This window comes from Rhopilema esculentum, chromosome 18 (genome assembly GCF_057945365.1).
Source record: "Rhopilema esculentum isolate cy_ngs chromosome 18, ASM5794536v1, whole genome shotgun sequence".
Lineage (NCBI taxonomy): Eukaryota > Metazoa > Cnidaria > Scyphozoa > Rhizostomeae > Rhizostomatidae > Rhopilema > Rhopilema esculentum.
In genome coordinates, this window is record NC_142832.1 from 6,231,892 (window position 1) to 6,257,774 (window position 25,883).

At 37.1% G+C, this 25,883-nt stretch overlaps 1 protein-coding gene and 1 long non-coding RNA gene across 3 annotated transcripts in view; one reads left to right on the plus strand and one right to left on the minus strand.

Moving 5' to 3' along the window:
• Positions 1-4,454: 4,454 nt before the first annotated feature.
• On the minus strand, positions 4,455-9,668 carry LOC148958102 (uncharacterized). Its single transcript, XR_016144885.1, has 2 exons — positions 8,700-9,668; positions 4,455-5,766 (listed from the first exon to the last, which is right to left on the minus strand). It is a non-coding gene; the product is annotated as an uncharacterized LOC148958102 (long non-coding RNA).
• A 136-nt stretch (positions 9,669-9,804) lies between these two features.
• LOC135681088 (uncharacterized) overlaps positions 9,805-25,883 on the plus strand; it is a 28,766-nt gene continuing 12,687 nt past the window's right edge. The window contains exons 1-10 of one of the 2 annotated variants that reach the window (XM_065195379.2): positions 9,805-9,990; positions 11,319-11,375; positions 12,876-12,985; positions 18,062-18,159; positions 20,429-20,534; positions 21,858-21,950; positions 22,658-22,712; positions 23,920-23,962; positions 24,974-25,021; positions 25,728-25,881. In XM_065195379.2, coding sequence (XP_065051451.2) covers positions 9,969-9,990; positions 11,319-11,375; positions 12,876-12,985; positions 18,062-18,159; positions 20,429-20,534; positions 21,858-21,950; positions 22,658-22,712; positions 23,920-23,962; positions 24,974-25,021; positions 25,728-25,881 — 786 coding nt within the window. In that variant the 5' untranslated portion in view covers positions 9,805-9,968. The remainder of the gene's footprint in view (positions 9,991-11,318; positions 11,376-12,875; positions 12,986-18,061; positions 18,160-20,428; positions 20,535-21,857; positions 21,951-22,657; positions 22,713-23,919; positions 23,963-24,973; positions 25,022-25,727; positions 25,882-25,883) is intronic. The other variant, XM_065195380.2, reaches the window with a different exon arrangement.

The window sequence follows — 25,883 nt, forward strand, 5'->3', positions numbered from 1 at the left end:
TAGGGGGGAAGAGGACAATATAATTATTTGCGCGGGCCTGATAACTCTACACTCTGTAAGATTTGTTTGAATGCCTCAACGGCAACATTTTATATTCAGTTTTGTAAAGAAGCCTTTTAAAGGTAACTCTACCAGCTTCTTTCAGAAAATACAGAAACTCTTTGAGAAGGGATCGCAGGTCAAGTATGATTAAAGAAACTTTTATATGTTATTTATCATTTATTTAACTATCATCTTAGCCTCTCATACATCCGAGCCTTTACCCTTAACGACTTTCAGCTCGTAACCTTCAACAGAGCTCTGGCCTAGACCTTTAGCCATGAACGCACGCTTCAGAAGAAAACTGGGGAGCGTCTGCGTTCCTATTAAACAAAGGGCCTTGTCCTACAAGTATTGTTCTAAGTTTAGCTTTATTCTAATATTCATTACTGACTTTTCTCAGATCCACTTCAGCTAAATATATATATAGACTTTGCCATCTCCTCTTTTTCTGATTTGTCTTTCTGTTCCAGAGCCACTTGGATTGGCTGCCTGTTTCGTATGCTTAATCTCCTGTTTCTTCAGCGCTTAGTGCTTCTTGGGAAAAACTTTCTGCTGCAATCTCTCGTCACGTAATAGCAAAACACAAGTGATCCCATCTTAATTTCTAATGCCTTTAAGGCCAAAGGGGCTTAATTGAGTTGTCGCGCAGCCTCATGAATAAACATCAAAATCCAACCAAGGTTTATTTAATCAACTTAGAACTAAGAAGGCACCGCCATGACATTAATGAATTGCAGTCATTTATATTGAATGCGTTTAGCCTAGTTTATAGCTGGGTATTGCCTTTTGAGACAGGGTGTGGTCATCGTCACCATCATTTATCACTAACAATTTTTGTTATTGTAATCATCGTCGTCTTCGTTATCAGTGGATATAAATCATTATTATCGTCCCAATAATCGTCCTCATTATTGTCCTCGTCACTCATCTTCATCGTTGTCATGGATATATCAGCGATGATCTATCAGCATCAACATAATCATCAACTCAATCACCATCACAATCGTCCATAAAATTGTCAATCATCTTTATTATTAACATTAAAATCATGATCATCACCATAATCGCAATCATTATCGTCCCAATAATCGTCCTCATAATCGTCAATCATCTGAATCGTTATCGTCGATATCAGCGATGATCAATCAGCATCAACATAATCATCAACTCAATCACCATCACAATCGTCCACAACATGGAATTTGCCCCCTTTATTACTTCTTGTGGGAATTTTGCAGTTTTTTTGCTGTTTTTTGTTGTTTTTTATTGTGAATTAGGCCATGTTGAAGGTTTGGTAGATAATCATGAAATCCTCTCTCTTCTGCTGAAACCGCAAATTTATTTGAAAATAGAAATTAATTTTTGTTTTTCAAAGCGACTTGAATTTGATGACCCGGTCATTTCCTTTTATACCTCAGTTATCAAAGGAGTACGCCTCCTACCGGGTCAAGTGCATAATCAACGCGGCTAGCAATCCTGATAAAAGCTTTCCATAATAAACAGCGCATGCGGAAATTACGCTTGAATTGAAACCGGATTATGGTAATCTTACTTAAATTTTAATAAATGCTGTTTTATGACATTTATCGAGATAATGCTGGATCGGGTTTTGCCCTTTACATCCAATAAAAACAAGATCTCAGCTTTGTTTTGAAAGAGCTTAATTTTTTCTTGTATTTTCAATATTCCTGTAGGAATAATCAATTTTGGACGAGAAATTTCAGGAGGGGAAATTGTCGTTTGATTAGGTAGGTCGATAAACGACAAATAAAAATTGTTTATAAAGAAATGATTGGCTTTTCAAAGCCCCTAGCCTTTGTTGACCAGAACGACAAGCAGGGACGGATTTTAGCATCGAGGACAGGGGGGGGGGGGGGAGTGTTAGAAAAATATTTTGATTTTGCACCACACCGTTGCAGTGCATGTAAATTGATGGAAACACCATTTTTAAATTTAATATATTTTAAGATAAAGAAGATGGAAGAAAGGTAAAATTTTGCATCGTTTTTTTACCTGCTGACTACCGAAAAATTCTTTTTGCCTTTTCGAAGCAAAGGTTTGTTTTACCAAAGGACAAAAAAGGGCACCCCGCACCCCCTGGTATCCATCCCTAGTTAATAACTAAATGATATAATGGTTGCTTTTTAAACAGAGAACCACTTGCTAACAGAGAGGTAGGAACTTTTTACAGTTGGAGGGGTATAAATGTAGGAAGGGGCATCATGTCTCAGGAAATGTCCATTTCCTTCAAAAGTCGATGTTTTTACAAAGAGTTCGCCCCTACCACTGATTCTAACGTCCCTTAGGCATCGATTCACTTGAAGACATAGGTTACGTAGACTCCCCAAGGTGTGGCGAGGTTGAAAACGTAGCCTAAACGCAGGGACTGCGCACCAGTCTAAATGTGGGAGGGCTGAAAAGGGTGTTACCGAAATTTTTTGAGGCCACGCCCTCGAGAACACCGGATAACGCCTAGAAAATACTGGCTTATTTCTACTGGGGTTTTATAAACAATCTGGTTCAGGAAAGATATCAATAGTTATAAAAATAGATAAGATTAGATTGGGGATAACAAAACATCAAGAAAAAGACCTAGAAAATGAACAAAAAGGGTTCCCAGTAAAGAAAACCTGCTACTTCTTAGGAGTATACTATTCAATGTTGCTTTAGACCATAGTTAGAGTAAACTTTCAAAAACGTTTTCTAACGTATTATCGCAAAAAAGGTGGAGGGGCTATGGCCCCTGCTAGCCCACTGGCTGCACGGTGCCTGCCTAAACGTTTACCGCTAGTCTTTGTATTGTTTATATACCATGAGGTTGGTACGTCAAATTGTTCTACCTGTTGTTATAGTGTAGGCATACCTAAATCTGCGATGAATCTCTAAATTTTGAAACTTAGAACCGTAAGCAGAAGTTGAGCGATCTCTTTGTTATAACGATTATTGACAGAAGATTTCTAATTTCAATTGAGAAAATTTCCTCCAAGGCCAACTACATATTTACAATTGCGCATTATTTTCAAAGCATATTTCTTGTCGAAAGATAAACACACAATAATTGGACAGAGAACAATTGAAGTTTCTTTGGGTTGTCGGAACTTTTATGTTTTCGGAAATTTAATAAAAACGAAGTTGGCTTTGTATATTTGTAACCATAATTTGAAAGTACTTTCTTTGTTTCGACATTCCTAGTGGCTCTTTGGCGGTGAAAACTGGAAAATGGTCCCCCACTTCTTCACCTTGTATTAACCTCCCACCCAGAATAATGCTATTAGTGTCCCTAAGTTCAAAATGAAGCAATGAGTAGCATTATCAAACAATAATTTCAAGATACCAGAAGTCACATGAGGGGTGTAAGGTGAAAGGTAAATGCCCCCCCCCCCCGACATCACAGAAAACAACCAGGAAGTGTTCTTCTAGTCTAGAACATGCCCTACTTGCTGTTTCGAGAGGGTTTCATTTCATTAACCCCAAGAAACTATGACTGCCTTCAGCCTTGAGTTACGTAGGAGACATCAGATACAGACCAATCTAAACTCTGATTAGATTTCTTCAACTAAATCATAACCTGATGGGCTCTGATGCTGGTTCGAAAGTTAGGGGGGCAAGGGAAAATTTAACAACCATAATAAAAAAATTGAAAAAAGCTCTATTGTTTAACAGAAAGTGGGGGCCATAATCCCCTGTTATATTTTACCCTTATCCTTGATGAAATTTAATTCCCCCTGACTTGGGTCATTGGTGCTTTCGCTGTTGGTGCCTAAAAGAGGGACTTCCCGCTTCCCCCAAAATCTACTCGAGCCCTTTGAGTACCAACCAGTCTAAAAGGCAGAATTACACCGGTTTTCGTCAGTGGAGCCAGAATGATACATGATATGGCTACACCCCATTATGATCAGCGGTATGTAAAACCTTTTTCTTCAAGTTCAGGAACCGACATCGAAAACTAATACCTGAGCTTGTCTGGCATTGGCCATTCCCCTAGCAATTAATTTCGGAAATATTGGAGTTTATATTTGATTAGAATAAAGAGCTTTTGTTTTATTAACAGGTCTAAGTGTCGGTGCTTAGTTAGGATTTATAAAAAGTTACAATTTCTCGAGTCGGCATTATTATCTGAAATCATCCAAAACCACAATTTCTTAGAAATAGGCTTAAGGGCTTTACAAGGAACTAAAACATTACAACCGACAACATGAATAATAGATCATCAAATTAATAAATAACTTTTATTTAATTCCAAGTCTTAATGAAGAGTTGTGGTCATACATAAATAATGAAGTTGAGACATAATGATTGGAACAAAATGCCTCGAAAGTCAAATTTGCATCACATGACATTTCATAATTTGTCTTTTACAACTTCAAACGCCGTAAAACAAGAGAGACAGACTTCATTAATAAAGACAAAAATGAGCTTTAAAAATATTCAAACAATGTTATATTTTTATATACTCCTATATTACATGGGGAAATGTCGGAAATATCTTCATATCAGCCAGCAATTAGTGTTTCTGCCCTTCTAACTTTTCAATTTGCGTTTAAGTCACTATATATAACACACACAATTTTACACTTACAAGCAAATTAAAATTTGCACATTATTCATAAGAAGAGCACGAAAGACAAAGAAATTGAGGAGAAATAGATCGCAAAAAGCTGCTATCTACTGTCCGGAGGAGCCCTTTGTCCAATGGTGTCCGCTTTCCAGAAGTGTCCGTTATCAAGAGGAGTCAGTTGTCCAAAAGTGTCAGTTGTCCATAGGTGTCCGTTGCTCATTGGTTTTCGTTGCCCTGAGTTCATTTGTACAAGCTTTTGACTTTGTGAAATGAAACTTCGCGGACAAAAATGTTTTGTCAGTTATTGGGAGGTGCTCGTTTTAGGGGCTGTCCGTTATTTGGAGCTGTCTGTTTATTGTTGCTTTGGTGTAATAGTATTTGCTTCCTAAATTATGATTAATTTCTGCAGCAATTATTATCTATTTTAAAAGCTTTGATACAAACACTAGTAATAAACGGATCACCGCTCATTGGTAATTTCTATACACAATTGTAAACTTTACCCAGAAAAAAATGATGTACATTAAAAATATATTGCTCCAGCTTTCTTTCGTTTGAAATAAAGTAAAAAATAAAATAACTGCTACAGCTTTTGTATTATGACACAAAGACAAACAAATAACGAGCTAGGGCCTTCTTTCCTTACAAACAAGGGGGGGGGGAATTTTCTCTTGAAGGCCTTCATTTTAAACAAAGTCAAGGCCTATGCTAAAAGGCGACAAACGAGGCAATGCAGCGAGAGACATATGCCCAGAAAATTGGGTTTTCAAGTCCACAGGTTCTGAACAAGATGAAACTAAGTGAGAAATTGTTTGTAGTGGGAAGGTGAAAAATACACTGGCTGGCAAAACCTGAACTTGAAGGCCATTTAGGCATTACACACAGTTGCTGTTGTGCTCGCGGGGTATGGGGATATCAATAATCTGATTATTTTTGCACATGCATTATTTGCAATGTGTCCCCTCAAGGTTGAATTCTTGCTGCTATTTCATAGAATAAAGTCATGCAGACCCTACACACAACATTACAAAAAATTTTATCGTATCATTTTCTAAAAGGGATACTTTCGTGTTTAAGTTGTTTTTGATTGATCGGTGTAAGATATTTAGGTAAATTTATTTTCATCACGCCGGGTCTTCTTCATCTCTATTGTGTGTTCCAGGTCCCTAAAAATGAAATGTCAATTAGAACTCAGTATTTTTGATTATCGACATCATATGGACCTCGTCCTTAGCATAAATATCAAGATTCAAGACTGAAACGTCTCCTCGCAGTCACTAATAAACTTTTTATCATGGCCCACGCCACGAATTTGATAGAGGGAGGGCAAGGTTAGAAACAGTAGGGGGCCAAGGCTTCTTACCCCTTTTATTGCAGCTTTAATACTACTTGCTTCGCAAAAAGTGGGGGGGGGGGTTGGCAACCCCGGCCCCCGGTGGCGTGGGCCCTGTTTATAAGGATACTAACCCGTTAATCAGGTTTCTTTTAATTCTCTTGGTTTCAAGAGTGTGTTTCTGTATATATAATAAAAATATCTTTAAAGGGGGTTTCGATTATGGCACAATCTGTGATGTCTTCATCCTTAAACATAGTCCAATGGGAGGCAATTATTCGTTTTGCTTTACTCTTTTTTTATAAGAACCAGTAATTTTAAGTTCAGGCTGACTGTTCTTAATTTTTTCGAAAGTCTGAGGCTGGATTGTTCTTAATTTGTTCCTAAATTAAGAGGGTGTAAGCAGTGCTATTGCTAGCTTTTTCGCTCTAAGGAGGTGTTCATTTGCCAACAAAGTGAGTGAGGCAGCCTTAATTTGCTGACAAATTTGAGTATTCACCGAAAAAGCACCCACACCGCTAAAAATCCTCGATTTTGAGAAAAAACGTTGTTCAAAATTGCATTTTGCAGAAGCTCAGCCTCAGCTTGTTCTTAATTTGTTTTTAACTTTTGACCAGTTTTGAGGCTCGTGCTCAATAAGACCTCTGCGATTTTAGACCGGGGAAGGGTGGGGACCTGGGGCGAACAAACTTTCTTCTGTTCTCTGTTTTGTACTCGTGTATGACTAACAAACAAGCAAGAGCGAGGATGTTGAGACAATAAACTTCAAATCCCGTTATTGCATGCCACTTGAATAAATTCTATCGACGGATAACAGATTATCAGCCCTATAGGCGAATTTCCTGTCTGAAAACGCTGCAGGAGAAACAAGCCATCCTAACTCTCGTCGAGGGGGTTGGTAATCATTTCGTGTTTCTCTTCGAAACACATTCAGACAAACGAGCCCGTAAACTGTTTTGCAGACCTTCGTAGCGGTGAATATTTCCACAGTTCTGGCGAGATAATTTACATTTCAACCAGACATATTTCGCCTTCAGGCTTTCCGCATGATAAGCACAGGCTAGAACGTAACCTCCGCTAGAATTACGGGGGTAATGTTATGGAAATGTGCTGGTTTCAAAGGCTTCAAAACATTGTACGAGCTCTATCGACAACATTCAGGGGCGTTGTGGCTGCGGGACACCAAAAGATTACCCGGTGGGCCCCTTTCAAGTGAGTTTGTAAAACCCAGGAAAATATTTCATGTGAACAAAATCCTTGATAAAAAAATTCCTCACTTACATCTACAAGTCCATAGTTTAGAATTAGAGTCTTGGAGGCCAACATACACAAACAGGGCGACCTGTGGTTTGTGATTGGAGATATCGTGGGCCCCCCTATGATAATTTTCTCCCGGCCCTTTTCTAGGAGCCACAACCTCCCTGACAATATTGTACTTAGTGATAAGCAAAATGAGAATTCAAAAATGGCCGAAAGTTTAAATGCTGTTACAGTCGAGTATATATTACCTATGGTACCTAAATAATTTCCTCTCAACTCCTCTCAAATTCAAGCCGTTATCAAGTTCACCTTACCAGAGCTGTATTTTATTTTATTGCCCTTTCATGTGGTCTGAATTTGTTTCATGGCCTAGCATTTGACCAGATTGAAAATGCGATGGGTTTATCGCATTGCGAGTAGGATAAATATATTTTGATGACAAGTATGAGTAAAAAGGTGATACAAGTTTCCGGATACCTAAATTATCGGACATGTCCGGTGGACAAAGTTTTTATATCCTTAAACGCTATTAATTCCTTTCCAAGTTACGTGAAGGAATGAAATGATAAACATATTAGCTGAATAGTAAAAGTTGGTTAACTTATAAATGTGATGACACAAACCAGAGTTGCATATGACATTTTGATGACGAATATTTTGGAAGGTGTTGAAAGACCAGTGATAAAAATAATAATTTGTTTTCGCCCAACAACTGGGGGTAATAAAAATTCCAAGACAATCCAAGCTGTTGTTTCTATTAAAACTGCAGCTTCTTTGAATATCATCTAGTTCGCGCATTTTTAAGTTTAGTTTGAAAAAGAAACACTTAATCATATCTGTATGCTGACGAGCTTTAGTCGTGTTATAAACTTTGCTAAAAGACTATGTACAGTTTCAAGGGATTCGCTGCAAAAATCTGAGCGGAATGATCGAAAACTCTTATATTTTACACATAAACGCAATCGGTGGCCAAATTTAACCGCTAAGTCAGTAAAATGTTTCTACGATTTGCAAACTGGACTGGTGGTAAGATGAAAAATACAGAAGCTAGTTGAATGGATACCTGTTGTTGTCAAGTGGCCAAAGGCCTGGTATATATAATACAAATATCGAGGGAGCTCTTTGACTTTGTCAATCAGCTTTGCAATAGACCGAATAACAATTTAATAAACCGAAATCGAAAGACACAGGTTCATAAATTGCACCATACCCTTTCTAATCGATATGAAAATGTTTTAACTAAGATAAACATTGGGAAAAATTCCATGAAATTGCAAGGGACATAGCAGTGGGAAGGAATGGAGCCTGAAGTTAATTCCGAAAACTTTCATGAAACTGTTAGCCTTAATGTTATGATCGTTTCTACAAAGTTTTATAAAATGATATAACCTACGAAAACAATCAGATTCACATGAAACCAGGCAAAATCATGTTGGGAGCTGTCACACCGAGATAAAAATGCAGTTGATTCCTCCACTTGCAGGAAAAAGAAAATTACAGACTTACTTGTTTAGAACTGTCGCAAACTACTGCCTGTAGGTGCTTCTGATAACCAGATAGTCTGGTATGCCACTTATCCGAAGCATCAATCTGGTGTAATCAACGTCCATGCTATTGCCAGCGCCGATCGCATTGAAATGAACTGGCAATTTTCAATAACTGTTGTGTTTTCCTTGATCAGCTGAGAATAGAGGTGTCCCCCGGGAGATATGTGCTGTAATTTTGATTGTTTATTCAATCCTTTGTTCTATTGTTCTTCGTCCCTTCAGAATGGAAAGACCGACACGGCTTCTTGCCGCTGTTGTAAGTATGTCGCAAGTCAACTTTGTTCGATTGAGGGTCTTAACAACAGTGTCCACGCGGTGGCAAGGGCTGGTGTTTATTCAGCCCCCGAGCACCCCATTACCCACAAAAATTGCTTCTCCTGGTCCACCATGTGTAATAAGGATAATTTAATCTCCGCCCAACTTTGATCCAAAATATGCTCCTTGGTCCTTGAACAAGCAAGTATTGTAACCTGGCCACGACCCTTGGTATAAACAGATGAGTAAACTCTACCAAATTAAGTGTGATCGGTGTTATCAAGGCAAGAAGTATTTCATGTTGACAAATATATTTAAAGACCTGTTTGCTGCCAATCTTAGAACAAATCCACCTCCTTTTTCAAGTAACTTGTGTGTATCTATTTGCACAAAAACAATTCTGAAAATTCCCATCATAACATATTCAGAAGCTAAAATCTAGCCCTTTTGTTTATTATCGTAGATTTTTAAGTTCGTATTTCATTTTTTCAGCTTGATTTTTATCACAATCTGATTTTAATCGTCGAATTCGAAATAGTTTCCACTGAAATTACTCGCGGTTAGACGAAAACCTTCCAAATTGATTAAGTGAGCAACTCGATAAAGAGTTTTGAATTCTAGTGAAAACATTTCCGAAATACTAATAAATATTATTGAATCTGTTGCTTCGAATTGATAAGAAAATACCTATCAAGGCCCTTTATATTTGATATCGACGATGGCAACAGAATTGAGCGGCCTTAACCGCTGGGGCCTAGAGCCGCCTCAAAGGTCTTCCTGCTCGTCACGACACCGAATAGACTGCGAAGCTCCATGTTGAGGTTCGTTCAAGGTTCGTTCATCATTGTACGTTTGCTGAAATTTAACGTTTTATGTTGGAGCATCACATTCATCACTTGCATTTTATTAAATGTGCGTAGACTTTTATGGTTTAGCATGGATGCTGCTCTCAAAGGACTGAAAGATTGAAACTATGCCAAGGAGAAAAAAGCAAGGTTCGTGTTAGCTTTTGTTATTGAGTTTTGAGGAAAACCTCGTGATCTAAACCCATCAAGTTTTAGTATTTCTTGCTTCATAACCTCTCAAGGGATGAAAATGCATGAAAATCGCTAAAAATGCATCAATAAAATTTTCTTCCTTAAGTTTTTAGTGGATTTGAACAATTTTCAAACTTGCTTCCCTTCACGTTTCATGTACGAAAGTGAGCTTTGGCTGTTGTGAGATAACGACAATTGACCGCCCAACTTCATTTTCGAATCGTTTATTTATCGACTCGCATTCTGTTCCTGAAATACTGTTTGCATTCGGTTGAATTATTTCTTGGAGCTGAATTATTTTCACATATTTACCTACAAAGACTGAGATGTCTTTTCGAGTAGAACACTTATTTGATCCTAAACTCACATTGTGCTTTGTTTTCGTCCTATCTCCCGACATCTCTTAGCCCTTTGAATCCAAGATTTTTGAAATCGAATTTGTACGATCTGTTTCTCTTAAAAACAACATTATTCTGATTTAAACATTCTTGATCCCAGAAGGATAATTTTAAACGGAATTTTGTGACATTTCCTTCACATTTTCGCAAACTACAACGAAACAGTTGAAAAGCGTTTGGAGCGAAACCGTTGTATTCAAAGGAAGCCATTACAATGCCGCTTTAGGTAAACTTGGTCGACGCTGAAAAGCTTTATCTTAAGCATTTAGCCAGTTTTACTTCAATGATTTCAAATTTTCGGAATATTTATAATATCAGGGAGAATGAATCAGTTTGATTAGCTTATTTTTATCACTCTTCGTTGAAGTTGTCGATTGGAACCAAGCGGGTTGCTTGAAAGTTCCTTTTCGCCCGCCATTGCAGTTTAGTTTGAACATGTTTTTTTTTAAATTTTCTTATTTTGTGAATCCTGATTTCGAAGTGGCAGTTCATATAAGACTCACAAATAGAATTTTTTAATTTTCATGTTGGAGAGATTTATACTAAATTTTGAAGGTTTTAATTTTGACTGATGTTTTTGAGCGGTGGCTCAAGAATAGAAACTTGAAGTGTTTCGTGCAATCTAGAAATTTTCGATCGAAATATTATATCTGCCATTTCATTTGCGGGTGTAAAACTATTAAAGTAATTTTTCTTTAGACATTAGATGCCTTCATGTTTTTAGCTAAAGCAAGTATCTATGTCGTTAAGATATTTCGAGTGATGATTTTCAAAGCTCGTTCGAAATACTATCTCGAATTCTTTCAAGATGACTCACAACATGATTCTTCCCAATTTCGCATTACGATGTCAAGCATTATCGATAGGGCCGATTTTGTATTGCTCTAGGAACTCAGACAACGAATTTTCAGACAACGAATTTTCAGACAACGAGTGATATGCCAGGTCTGAAGTCTTGATTTCTATCTTCTCGTTTATATTTACGTATTGACTCGCCCATAAACATGTCCGGTAATGGAAAACTAAATGTTATACCTCAGAACATTATAGCTCCATTTTATTTGTAAACGATTCGTTTAGGCTACGGACTTTGTTTTTCACTCGATTTCGACCCGTAAACTTCACTGCCACAATTCAAACTTTCTCTCAAGCATGAGCTCTCCGTTTTGAAAATTCGCAACTTTGGGACTGATTTTGTTCATGCATTTATGCTTGCAAATAATTTTCAATTTATTTGAACATCATTCCTATGTTATAAAAACCCTATTCGAAGTTTGATGAATGGCAAAGCTTAGCTTGGGAAGGTCTCATTGATGAATACTCCGTTGTTCGTGTCTGCCATTTGATCACCCCCTTGAGGTGCAGGCTGAAATAATTTTTTTATTGTCGAATTCAGCCCTGTTAGTGATTTTTTATCGAATATCAATCCATTTTTCGCATCTTACGAAACAGACTTGAGTAACTTTGTTATGTTGGAGAATACCGTTTGCACATTCGGTTCAGTTTTATTTCACACCTGCAAAATAATCAACATAGCATTCATACATTCTACATGCAGCCCAGTTTATATCGCCAAAACATCTGAATCTTAGTGTAAAGTTTCACTACAACGAAAAAAGAAGTTCATAATTACTTTAAAGTTCTTGTCAGGATTTTGCCTCTCAATATAATGTGAATTTCTTCCAAATAACCGGAAACTTTGCCATTTTGCTTTTTTAAACTTGAATTTATTTCGCCTAGTTTTAGTATTGAATATTATAGTGGTATTTGCTGGTCTTCGCATAGGCGAATTTTTTCAGAAATTCAGCTAAAAAATTCAACCAAAATGTACTGTATTGAGTTTCGGCGCTTGCAACGGACCCGCCAAAATCTCAATCTTTTCCCATATAAATCGTTAAATGTAGAAAAACAGTTCTTGTCTGATAGACATTCATCGTGCAAGTTGATTATATCATATAATATAATGTATCTTCTGGTTTCATAGAGCCAGACTTGAAAAGTCAGCCTTCATATTTTGGCTTCAAGCCTCGTCACATGCGTTTAGAATAGCAACGTGTTTCCTTTGCGGTAGAGTGGGAAACTCGATCGTTCAGCGTTTGGTTTTTCACATTTTGAGCGCGTCTGCTGGTGTCCAGTCAGTGAAAATATTGGTCCCGTTTTGGGTATCACACTTTATAGAACACCTTGGGCGAATTTATTTTCTCATTGATTTAAGGGCTGCATTCATTCATGCCCTAGCAACTTCAAAAAGTCGCTTTGGTTAACACGTAATAATAAAGTTTTGAGATTGCAGATAAAAACAAACTTATTTCCCAATCGTTTTGTCAAATCCTAGGGTATATCCAGAGCTTTTCAATGACCTAATTTCTATCTCGTAAAATATAGTAAATCTATTTGTCTTTATATTTTAGCCCTGCAGTATGAAAATTTTCTTTTATTTTTCAGCCGTTACAGCCAGCAGCGACCTTCAGTCCACATGGGAGCTCCATTACGTCTCGTATTTCTTGAGAGTTTTCAAGAAACTATTTCACCTGAAGAAAGCTTACACGGCCGAGGTAATTAATTATTTAAATGGGTATTATATTTTGCTGGTTTTCTCTTGTTTGTTGTTTTCAATCCAAAGAATGGTTTCGACTAAATATTTTATCGCCACTCGGCTTGCGTGTATAGCATGTTTGCCTACTTCTTCGGCCAATCTGCTTATCCATTGTTTACGTATTTTGGAAAACGTGTTCATTGAAATTAATTTTCAAAGCTTGGTCTGTCATCTGCTTGCAACATGGTTATTCGGCTTCACATAATAAAGCCTAAACTCGTCTTCCACATTCCTTTATTTCCATGGCTGCCTTCTTCTCACGCGTTTCTTCAAGTTGGACGAAAACCCGCATCGCGACTATTCTTCGAATTTGTTGTGAGCAGGAACAATCGTATTACTTTTCTGGAACATAACTATTTAAAGAATGTTTTCTCATATTTAATCCTTCAAAATTTTTAGAAACATACAATATCCAGTTCCATATGACACATTTTCTCAAGCGCTTGTAAAATTGGCTTAAGATCTTGTACCGAGAGGAAATGCGAGATAATATGAAAAAGTTTTCTGAGGTGGACCAGCATCCAATTTCCCCGTAATGTTTTTGCAACGCAACCTTATGTTTGCCTAAAACGAATAAACTTAGGAAAAACAACTTTTTTTCAATGAATTCCGCCCAAAATATTATCGAATCTTATTACGAATAAAAATGTTATTTGAAAGAAAAATGTAAATATTTCAGATATAGACCCTAGTTTCTGATTATGTTTTATTTTCTCAACTGAAAAAAACAGTAAAACCAGTAGATTCATTGTTGTTAGTTTTTAGTGAACATAAATTTTACACACCAATTCTACTTTCAAAAACGTACTTTGGTGTAAACCTTTTTAAAACATGATGTCATTCAATAAACTTCAGTTACGCAACCACCAAAGGGGCTAGGGGGCCTGCCCCCTCCCCTAAAAGGCAAATAGTGTTACTGTACTTTTATCATTTTTGCACAAGTTACATACTGTTTTTCTTGTGTCCTCCTGTCTAGTTTAGTTTAATCATGTTTTTTGTGCCAAAATCCGTTTTTGCGAAAGAAAATTACTTTCCACAAGTTCTATCTTTATGTATCCTTTTAGATCTGAATCAGCCATTTTGTGTAGTTAATATTCAGGTTATTTAATGTTTATTTCTGTGAATCTGAAAGTCTCTTCTGCCCCTTAGTTATATACCCCTTTTTTCATTCAGTTTTTTTGCAAAAATACCCTTTTGTTGATGCCCTCTTGAATGCCCTCGTAAGACATGTACAGGGTGTTCACAAAATTATACAGGCTCACCACCTGATTCGTAGCAAGGCTGCTAGAAGTCTAAAGCTAGTATCTTAACAATTTACATTTCCTCCTCTTGTTAACATTTTCAACACCAGGAAGGAAAACCTCTTATTCTGTTTTTGAAAGCCTAATTCAAAGACTTTGTTAAGGGATGGCGTCTTTCGTTTAAATTTTTATTAATATAACCAGTAGGTCAACAAAGTGACAGATTTTGGACAAAGTTTGTTTACCTTTTTATCAATGCAATTCCAAACTCCTTGAAATTACGTTCAGAATTTCTGCTCTCTTAATAAGAAGTGCTAATTCCCTAGTTTGAAACCGGCTCAGATACCCCTTTAAACTGTGTTTGTAAGTCTCAAACAAGTTTGTTTTTAACCATTATCTCTAGATCATTATTTGTCGATAGCTATTTATTTTTTGCGGATGCACCGCCATTTAAAATTTTATCTACACAAATATGGTTGCTTAGTAATTATGAAATAAATTTACGAACAATGAAAAGCATCTGCTGTTATTTCTAACGAAGCACTGTCAGTTCTGCCTACCTGCTAACTGGCTTCAACAATCACCGAGGGGGTTAGAATTTGCATTCAAGTTTCTCTAGTTGACGTGGCTCGTTTCCGAAGGCTGTTGTTAAGGCCAATGGCCATTGTTCTACCTTACGGCATCTTTGGTTACACAGATCCTGTCAAACAACAATATTTGAAACCCGATACCGATTCTGTATGACGCATGTTGAAACTTTGAAACAAAAAATGCTAATGGATTGAATAATATTACATATCTTTGATTAAGTTTTTGGCATCTATTACACAAGATCACAAATTTATATCAGTAAGAATTCATTAATTTGTTTTAAATGTTGAAATATGGTTGGAAAGAGGGGTCATTTGGTGAAATTGAAACCCGCGGTATCAAGAATGACGTTTTTGTGCAGCATCTATGAAAGTTGTATAGAGAAGTTCAAATTGTTCACATCAATTCAAAATTTTCAAGCCGATTTTCCCTACACAGCTTAATGTGGTTTCAAATAAAGTTGAACAAGCCGTGATTATTCAATTTTCAATTCCAGAAATTTATGAAAACCATTATCAAGTACTAAGTAGATCCTCTATAAATAAAACTGACAATTCAGAGTTGTTAATTGCTGTATTAAATTTGGTATTCAATACTTTTGACGGATGCGTCTAGGCCCATGAAGTTCTAATTACGTAGGAGGTGTTTGAAATGGCAAGAGAATGGCAGGGATATTAGTCCTGGTGTGGTGTACAATGCTGCATGGTTAATTGGTCATGTTTCATATATGGAAACATTTAAGCACTGAATATCATTTAATGTGATGTTGTATGACGGATATCAACAAGATGACAAATGATCACTTGTTACTAGGTGACAACCATGATACAATAGCTTTCCCCGAAGCCCCGAATATTTCCTATTTCGCAAAACGAGGTTAGCAAGTAATGGTGGTTGTTGCAGCGTGGCAAGAGAATGTGTGGGTAATCAATGTCCTACTTTAGGTTGCCCGTTTTCCCACCAAAATGAAGTTTGGGTTTTCTTTCCATTAAACATTTCCTTGAAAATGCTGGAGCTAGTCCATTCTTAAAGAGAGCTCAGTGGAACACTTTTAGTCCGATATTTAATTTATCTAAAGCCTGAGATATCTTTAATTGTAATGTCTGTATATCCAGAAATCTGGCGTTTTGAGCAGTCTTCTGGTTCTCTTAGAGATGCTTCTAATCATCTCTAGGAGAGTTTGGTTTCAAGCTAGATTTTATTTCTTCCATGTTTAGCTTTAGTTTTGAAAGTTTGTTCTGCTACTTCTTTGAATTCAGTAAGTTTAGCTTGGTTGCATGATGGTTTTTCTAGATCTTCTTCGTGGTAGATGAATTTTAACAAAATCCTTTTTTAACAAAATCCAAAATCCTTTATGGAGTCTGTTGTTACCGTAGTTGGTAGATCGAGCAATTTCTTCACGTTTTTCGTAGTGTTTTACATAGCGAATTAATGCAACACTTTAAATTTAAAGATCCAATCTGCGAAAATTTTAATATTTTAGGTCACTCTAGCTGCGGAGAGGATGTTTTGGTCCTCGAGCTGTTATTAAAGCGAAAGTTTAATAACTAGGGAAGATTTCCATACACGTAGCAAGCCGCAAAATTTACAGTCATTGTTAGCTTAATTTCATACGATTAAAGAACCATTCCATAAACAGTCGGTAATAATTTAAAAGAATAACGCATTTGCTTGAGTTATAAGCTTGGCACTCTTTAGCAGATTGGACGTTTGTTCCCCGTGTTTTTATCAGCATGATTGTAGATAAGTTAAGATTTTTGGTTTCCATGTTTTATATCATATAGAGCTAGGATCAGAAGGAGCAACATGGCGGTAGAATATTCGTTTAAGAGTGTTTCAAGTAACTTTGCATTATCCTAATGATGACATGTTTTCGTAATCATTATATCTAGATAATCATTATATAATCAGTTGTCTTTTTTATCACCATTCGTATCACCTTTTTTAAAATAATCATAGCCATCGTTTTCCGTCATTATCTATGTAGCTTCTGCTGTTAGAATAATTAGGGCTTAGTATTTAGCCGGAAAAAAGATTGACTATGTTGTAAAATGAAGTTCTGACCACTCTAAATTTATTATTAACGCTAATTACAACAACAGTTTTCTATTTGATTGATTTTGGCGTCTGTGGCAATTGGTGAAAGGTTTTTAAAACGTTGCGCTTGGATTTTGCATTACAGCAGTGAATTTTGAACGGATGACGTGGATAATTTGCTGTTGGTTTAGCATTTTCGCAGTGATGTTCTCCAATACATGGCGACCACTCTAGGCCTACATAGATAATTTGCAAAGAAAAGATTACCAGTTTTTGTTATGAAAAGTCGCTCTGTTCAACAAGATTCGTCGCCTTGCTGTTCTTCCAATGAAAAGAAAAGACTCCCCTTGTATTTTATGTTTCGATGCTAGCAGGTTTCGTTTCAACTTCTTTTCATATCGTGACTCTCGGTATTAGCTTGTTTATCAGCTTTTGTGGCTTATGCACAAAGGCATCGGTAGTCCCATCATTGATTTCGTTTGCTTTTGAGATGCTGGGAGAGTATTGATGGGCAACCGCTGTTGTATTATCAAGAAATCTTGCTGTGGAATCATGTTTATGCACAAAACGGATTTGCGTTTTGAAAGAGGCCTTTATTGGGCTTAAGGACTAGCTTATAATGAAGTAAGATTTGTACGATCGCTTATGTCTCTGCTTAGAGCACGAATGAGCTTACTGTACATGGCTTGACTCGTCAATTGCTGTAAAAGTAGCGGAGGATGGCAGTAAGGAGGGTGTCGGAATTGGGGTAACTCTTGACAGTTAACCTACAAAAGGGAGGATACAACCCGTTCAGCAAAACCACGAAGCAAGCATTGAAGTTGTTAGGAAATGTAGGTCAGCTAAACAAAAGCTGAAGTTGTCGTTTTAATTGTCCAAAAGGTTTTTGAAAGATGCATAACAAATACATATACAGAGGAAATCGAAACAATCAATAGAGTTCGTCCTATAGCTTGTTTTAGCAACGCAACAGAGAGAACTTGGTCTGTCCCACCCACTCCCCTTCTCCAGTGGCTACTTAACGATCTTTCTTCTGTATGGCTTTCATGGTTCTGCCTTCAGCCATGTTACCATCCTGGCATTAAGTCTATGCTACAAACCGTAGCTTCACTGTTATGTGTTTATCCGTTACTGTTTCATGACAATGTAACGTTTTTGTTCTACAGATTTTGGAGAAGGAGCTCAGCTATGAAGCCATACATGTGCAATTTGGAGAAGAAGTAGCAAAGATTGTCGAATATCTCACTGGTGAAAAGGAACTTGGGTAAGGATTCCGGGTTTTTTCTCAATCATTACATATTGTTTAATTGAAACTCGTCGGTTGTTTAATCCTTCTTGAATGCGCTTCTCAGGTTTTCATCTTGCTGTAAAACTTTCTTGCGTTTCTTCGATTTCTCAGCAACGCACATTAAAGATATAAAAGCGGCGTCGAATATTTGTATCGTATTTTATTTGCACTCATGCCACATTTAATTGTTTAATTAACTTCTCTTAATATGTCGAGGAGGCATATTTATCGTGACTAGAAGCTAGGCCTTTTTATTTTTGGTTATCCCTCCTGTTTTCTTTACGATATTTTCACTTAGTCTCTACCCGAACTCCATTATTCAAGTACATCAAATAATGGCCTGACATGTTTGTCAAAGCTATGTAGCTGTATGTTCATTAGAATCTGCCGTGGTAGAAATTCCAGTGTCGTTACCGAATTGAAATGCAAATCTTTGTGTTATCATGGTTTAACCTCTGTCTGCGTCGCTTAATAACATCTGCTTTTGTCCCCGTTGTCGAGAAAGTTGACTTAGTTAAGAAATTTGACTGTAAACAACTGGTATTTTTCCATCCCACGAAAGATTACAATCAAAATATTTCTGACCTTTTCAATTCGGGTTTTTATGGTTAAAATCAACTTCAACGTTACTGTGGTTGAAAATTCGAATTGAGGTAACTTCTTTTCACTGTTTTTTATCTCGTGTCAAAGAGCTTCTGTGTCAATTTACGAAGTTCCTTTAAAATTTCTGCTGCTACAGTAGCCTTTGCTTATCTGGGGCTATGAAAATTCTAACGAATCGTTATGAACCAACAGCTCTCATGTGATTACATTGATTACAATTAATCATTATTCTTTTTTGTTTTATTTTCAATCCTGATGAAAAAGTATGCCCAGTACTGATAAAGTATGGCTAAGAACAAATTGTGATAATTTTTGAGGAAATGACTCTTCATAGACATAGCACAATTATTGAAAGTTTTTGCCTCAACAAGGGCCACAGATGCCCTCGCAGGCCGTATGTTGGACACCCTTGCTTTACGCCATTATAAGACTTTTTAATGATAGTTGTTAATTTTTCATTTTGGTGGGTAAAGATAATGAAGTTATTTATCAGATCATTATCTCATGATTACGGGCAGAATTCAAAGGTCTCGTGTGTTTGTGGTCTACAAGTACTATAAAATTTTAATGTGTTTTCTCTGTTGTTTTAATTTAAAACTTTGAATTGTTGCACTGTTGTCATTTAGGAATTTTTCATCTCCTTAATGAAGCACTTCTCGTTCAGGCTGATGAAAGCCTGAATTGCTTCTTGCAAACTTAAATATAAGCTACGTGAAACAGTGTTACAGCACATATATGTTGTTGAAGTTGTTTGCCATTGTTCCTGTATAAACCGCCCAGTCCGCAAGTGATGTATATCCATACAATTTATATCTATGATGGATATATTGAAATAGATTTTGAAGACTGCTTTTAAAGGACCTTGCCTTAAATCAATCGGTATTATTTTTTGCCAGTTCAACATCACCATGAATCCAGTACGGTTTTTAATGGCTTTGAGAAAAGGAAACATTTTGTAAATTTTTTACCCCCAAAGTTTGTTTGACAGTTTTTATCAAATTCGAGTCTCCAAAATTCTTAAAAAGAATCTTGAGTAGTCACACTAAGAATCAGTTTACTTATTATTGTAGAAACCCGGTATCTCATAACCAGATTCCCTGTGTGGACGGTGGACCCCCTGTCGTAAAATATTCGTTTCGTGATCTGATTTCAAATTTGTACTGAGTGTATTGCTGACAAAGATTCTGAGTGTGTCTCTGTGCGTGTTTCAGTGCTTTCGCCAACCTTGACTGCGAGATGTTTCTCACATTTGTATTGCCGAACCGGTATTGTCAAGGAAATGGTAGTTGCTGCGGGGAACTCAAATAAATTAGTGTGGGCTTGAGTCGAGCTCAGTTTCGACAAGGGGCAGTTCACTCTTGCAAATGCCATTTGAGATTTTTACAAACGATTTCCAGGGATTTTCGGATGAAACAATAGGATTTCCACGAAAGGTGTAAGAGGTTTATTAATGTAGTGATTGTCCCTTTAGTTTCAAAAAAAGGCGATAAGGTCTGACTTTAGCTTTTAAAAATGGTTAAAACTGCTTAATTTAGAATTTAAACAGAATATCTACAAGTGAACTTGCAAAGCTGTGCCTAGCGTAAATTGAGAAACGAACATCTGGCTGCATTGTTGAAATGCTCTTTTGTCTTCGTTTCAGTGCAACAAGCTGGGAGCCAGTGCTTGAGGAGCAGATGTGCAAAGATGCCATACATCCAAACATATTGAAAGGAACCAACTTCAACGCACTAGATCCTGAACAGAGAGTAAGTTGAATAAGATGTATTCTGTTTCTAATTCATTTTGCATTGTAAAGTAGCCTTGTTCCCCGAAAAAGCCCTGACAATGCCCGTCCTGCGATAGCAAGAAGCAGAATCAAAGAAACTGTCCGTTCTTCCCCCAGCTAATAACCCAAGGCTTTGGTCCTGCAATAGTAACTGACCCACTTGATATTATAAAATTTTCTAACTGATTTTTGGTAAATCTTGTTTGAAGCAGGTCAGCCCCCTGCTATTTCCTTTTCTCTTTTGGCTATGCATTGTTAATTCCCATTTGGTAGGGGGTGAAATTCCTAGCTGCTTTTCTCCCTCAAAGAAAATTCTCAGATAAAAACGTCTTTTGTCCACATGGATATGAAAATAAACCAGAGATTATAGAATAGAATTGAACAACTGTGGCAAAGCTATACGAAACCAGAACGAATTAGGGTCATAGAGATTCTTGGTGGCAAATATTGTGCATCTTGAACAGAACAAGACGCTTCAAATCTCCATGACAAGGCTTAAAGCCTGTATAAGTGGTTGATATCTGTTTCTCTGTATCTTTTGGTTCAACTAATCTATACTTGCACACGAATCGCTGCGATTACAGAATGCGTTTCAAGGTTGCAAACCCGCACTCCTGTCGTCCAGATAATTGCGCATAATGAAGAATTTTTGTATTCCATGTTTTAAGCACACGTTTGCCATATAACTTAACATTCTTATTCATATAAAGAAAAAATATAATGTGACAAGATTTAGATATCAGATTGCCACCCGCCATGACACAAGCAGATCTTATTTGCGAGCGCCTACATCAATGCCTCAAAGAATTAGACAGATTTAGGCCCTTATTCTAACCAAAGCTTCTGTTGACGTCAGCTCTGGGTTCTTTTAATTGAAATTTCTTTTATCTGGCCAGCTCATATTAGTGATTGTTTTATCTCGATAACCCTCAATGTGACTTCTATGAATGTCACCTCGAGAAAGTCAACATTTCAGTCACTTTGCTAGTTATGTAATGGCGGTTTTTCCAGTCCAAGTAAAGAATTTCTGTTAATTTTGGTCACTAAATTCCTCGGTCGCAAGATTCAGTCTGTTATGTAACTTTCCGTGGTTACATTACTTAAGTTCTTGTTTAGCAAAATATTATTTTCACTTAGAAGAACAGATATTATTGACGTCACATTAATGGGTTTGTATTTTATGTAACTCACTACTGTCGTCAGGTTTCAGACAATAACCCTATACTTTTTGTTTCGAGTGTTGAAAATGAAAGCGAAATTGTAGACTTAGTTCGACTTTAATCCTTTTCATTGCTAACCTTAGTTGCAGTTGCTGAAGATTGTTGTCGATCTTATCCGTGATGTTAAACAGGGAGATATCAGTGACTTTGGCAAGAATTTGAAAAGTAAGAGCTTGGTAAGTCTGGTGATATATTTAAAAAACTTTGGTATTTGCAGTTGCTGTCTCTGGAAACCACGAAAGGGAACTGTGCACCCCTTTTAAGGGCTTGTCCCTACGACCGTAACTCAATGTAACAATACACCCTAAAAGCACTATCATTGGAGATAATTTTTGTTATGAAAATCCAAGAAAGTTTAAGATCTATAGTGTTTACGTGACCTTTTATCTCCATTCCTTGCTTCCATCCACCATCTTCCATCCACCCTCTTCAATCCCCCCTCTTCCATCCACCCTCTTCCATCCACCCTCTTCCATCCATCATCTTCCATCCCCCTTCTCCAAACGGGAAATGTTTATTTGATACATGCATAGCAACAATTTCAGACTGAATCTTTTACATGTTGTCTTGATAACCAGAGCAATTAAGGAGCTCAGTTGTGTAGTCAAGACCACTTGACATATACTTGACGGATGGCGTATCATTACGTTCCAGGATAATTCACCAATTTCAGGTCGATAAAAGCTATAATGAGAAGTCACCCACCTAGAAGGACGACCGTTAATGAGATTACGATTAAAACAAGACGTTATGAGTTGTAGAATCCATTAATTCCGTATTTTGTGTTAAAGCACTTTATTTGGGAATGTTGTCTGCGAATATAGTCAATGTTTAATACTATATGACGAAGGCTGGCGACCTAATAAGCATGGTCAATTTGTAGCGTTTTAAAGCCGTTGGAAAAGATAAAGACGAAAACAAATATTGGACCTTTGGAAGTGAGTAGTTTTTATTCGTGTGAGAAGGTAACAACTTACTGTTACTTTGTGTAACTCTTTCTTAAACATGCTTATTGTGTTGAACCCATCAAAAAGTATGCCGAGCATGCTTATTTTCATATGTTTCTTTTATGGAAATGAAATTTTGAAGCCAATCTTATTGATGTGTGCCCCCGGTTTTATTTCTCTCTCTGTGTGTTATTCCTTGTATGGTAGAAATATCCCGGGAGATAAGCGGCGAATCTATACTTTTGGTAATGTTATTAAAATGTCTAAGAAACCGCCTGTAGTAATAGAGCCAAATCCGGATTTTGAGGTCTGCTATTTAAAGCGTTGTGATTAGGCCCCGCAATCTCTATCTGCTGATTGTCTAGTCGCCTTTGGGCTCCTAATTCGATAATACCGTGATATAAGCCAGCAATTGATTGATTCCTGTTTTCCTCAACTGTTTGTCTGTCTTTCAGTTTCTTGCTAATTTTCTGCACGTTGGATATGCACTGCAGAAACTGGCATTTTCATAGAAACCGTCGTTTAGCGGTTAAAAGTGTTTATAATGAAACTCCATTAACAAATACTTGTCTATATTTTATACAACGGACATCTCCTTAAATGGTCACCTCCCTACAACGGTCATCTCCCTACAAGGGTCATCTCCCTACAACGTTCATCTCCCTACAACGGTCATCTCCCTACGAAGGACACTTCCCTACAACTGACGTCCCCACAACGGAAAGCTTCTTACAATGGATACCAATATAAAACGAAAAGCTTCCTATAACTGACACCTTTCCTGCAAGGGACGGCTGTCTACCACGGACACCTCCCTACAACGGACACCTCCCTATCATGATACCAGTCTACAACGGACCCCTCTTTACAAAGGACACCTCTGTGTTACGAACAGTTGCTCTGGTCCCGAAAGCGGTCGCTATAATGAGGATTCACTGCAGTACAATGTTATTTGTCAATCAAGTGATTTGTTTTAACTTTTATATAGTGTTAGCGGATTTGAGCTTGCCTAGACAGCCTGTCAGCTAATGAATCCTTGCGGGGCTATAACGTAAATTGGTGACCATTACAATGCCTTCTGATAAAAGCCCCTTTGTTTCAAGCTGCTCGAAGATTGCCCAGTTTAGTTTTTTTCAAGGTGGAAGCTGCTACCATTACTAATGACCCAGTAAGTGTAAATTGAATTCCTTTTTTGCAGGTTCAAGACTCTTCAGAGAATTTTCAAAGCCGCACTCTAAGAGGTAAAATCTGCTTGCGCCGTTAAAATTTATCGATTTGATAACGTGGCGAGAGAAAGCTGTGGAGACAAGGCCTATGTGCTTTGTGAAGCAGTTTGTTCATTTCATGGATGCCATCCCATCTCTAACGAAGATTCGCAGTTAAATGAGACTTATAATTCAACAGTCCGAATGCTTTCAATTAGCAGTGTTGCTTGATGGTAGTTCACACCATACAGTATGGAAGTCTTTTTGGAACAGCACCCCTCAAAAGAACCTTGATCATTTCCTGTAGCTTCAAGTCTGCTGTAAATTGAATTTAATGCTGTGCGATACTTCTAAGTACTACATACAATGGAATATATTGTTTATTTACTATTGACCTATAGTATTGTTTCAAAATTTTGTTCTTACGACCAAGGCAATGCTATAGATACCGACAACATAACGTTGGCCAGCCACTCTGGTTCCAGAGGTTTCCGCCATATCGATGTTGCACTGTATTTTGAGCAAAACGTCTTTATTAACCTCTTACCACAATATCTGTAGACATGTTTGACCTTGTGGAGAATGTAGAACCAAAAAGCATAGTATTCAATACCTTTTTTGTCTGGTTTGATTCGATTAAATGCAGAGTTGGATTGATGCCTTGATGTCCCATCCGATTTCTTCAATACTATGTCGTCTTTATGACGCTATCAACAGAATTTTAACGGCCTTGTCTCCGTAACGTCATATGAATATTTAATAATCAATAGATCCTTAGGCATTTGTGATGAGATCATCGCAAATGTTTAAAGGTGCTTTTAAATCTTTGTCTCTGGATTTCATCGAATCATCAGCTTTGTCATTCCTACAGCCAATAACGAACGTTATCATCTTTTGACTGGCTTTGTCTATCATATAATACGGTGATATTTCATGAAAATTTTTGAAATCCATTTTTATCGAGGACACAAGACGTGTTAAGTCCAGTAATCTGCTTCTCAGACCGTTGAATGACGTCATTTCCTCATTTCTTCATTTTATCTGCAGATTTGAGGCTGTGTGTACGACACCAAACGAGTGGGAGGGTTTTATTCTGTAAGTATTACTCATTTCCTTTTTACTTTTATGGTTATGATCCATGCAGGAATGGTTGTAGGTATTCCCCCAAACATTGGTTTAATTGAAGGTTTTATTTAAAAGTTGTTTGAAACACCCGTTATGTGATGTTTCCATCTACAATGCCCATCAAAATTTCAACACTGAGCAATTTTCATTGTATTTTGCATTATTCTTTTCTTTTCCTAAACATTACTACTTCCGCCCTCTTTCCCACCCAGAGTTAGTTGACATGGTTATAGTTTAGGCAAATGTTGTACAAGTCTCATGGAAAACGTACTTGCTAATTTCCTACGTCGTTTGTTTTATGATAAACCAAAATAGTTTCCAGGGGGAATAAGATGACTGAATTTACCTTTGAAAGCCTTTGTCTGTGTTCCAAACTTTGGCAGGGACTGTAGTACGAATTTCCGGTCAGTTCAGACCTCAAAATGTACTTTACTTTATGCAGCCTATGTTCATTTATATTTTTAGACAATGGTTTTGCTAAAATTGTCAATAATGTTTTAGTGAATAATGGGCTTGCAATTTGATTAAAATCATGATTGACAATGTTTGTCATGTTGCTGTAGAAAATTTATGAAAATATCTAAATATTTGTTTAATTGTACAAAGCGTTTTGTGTACATTTAACGTTTTCACGAGTGTTCCTGTATAGCTGTTGACTTTTTGTTGCTTTTAACAGAACTTTGAGACCGTCACCACACAAGAACGAGAGAGAGCTGCATAAATCACTCAAACATGTCTGGGGTAAAATCAAAGACCACATGCAGTTAGCACAACTGAAAATGAAGGGACAGCTGGAGCTTAGTCAAATGGCTGTGAAAGAGCATTTTGAGGT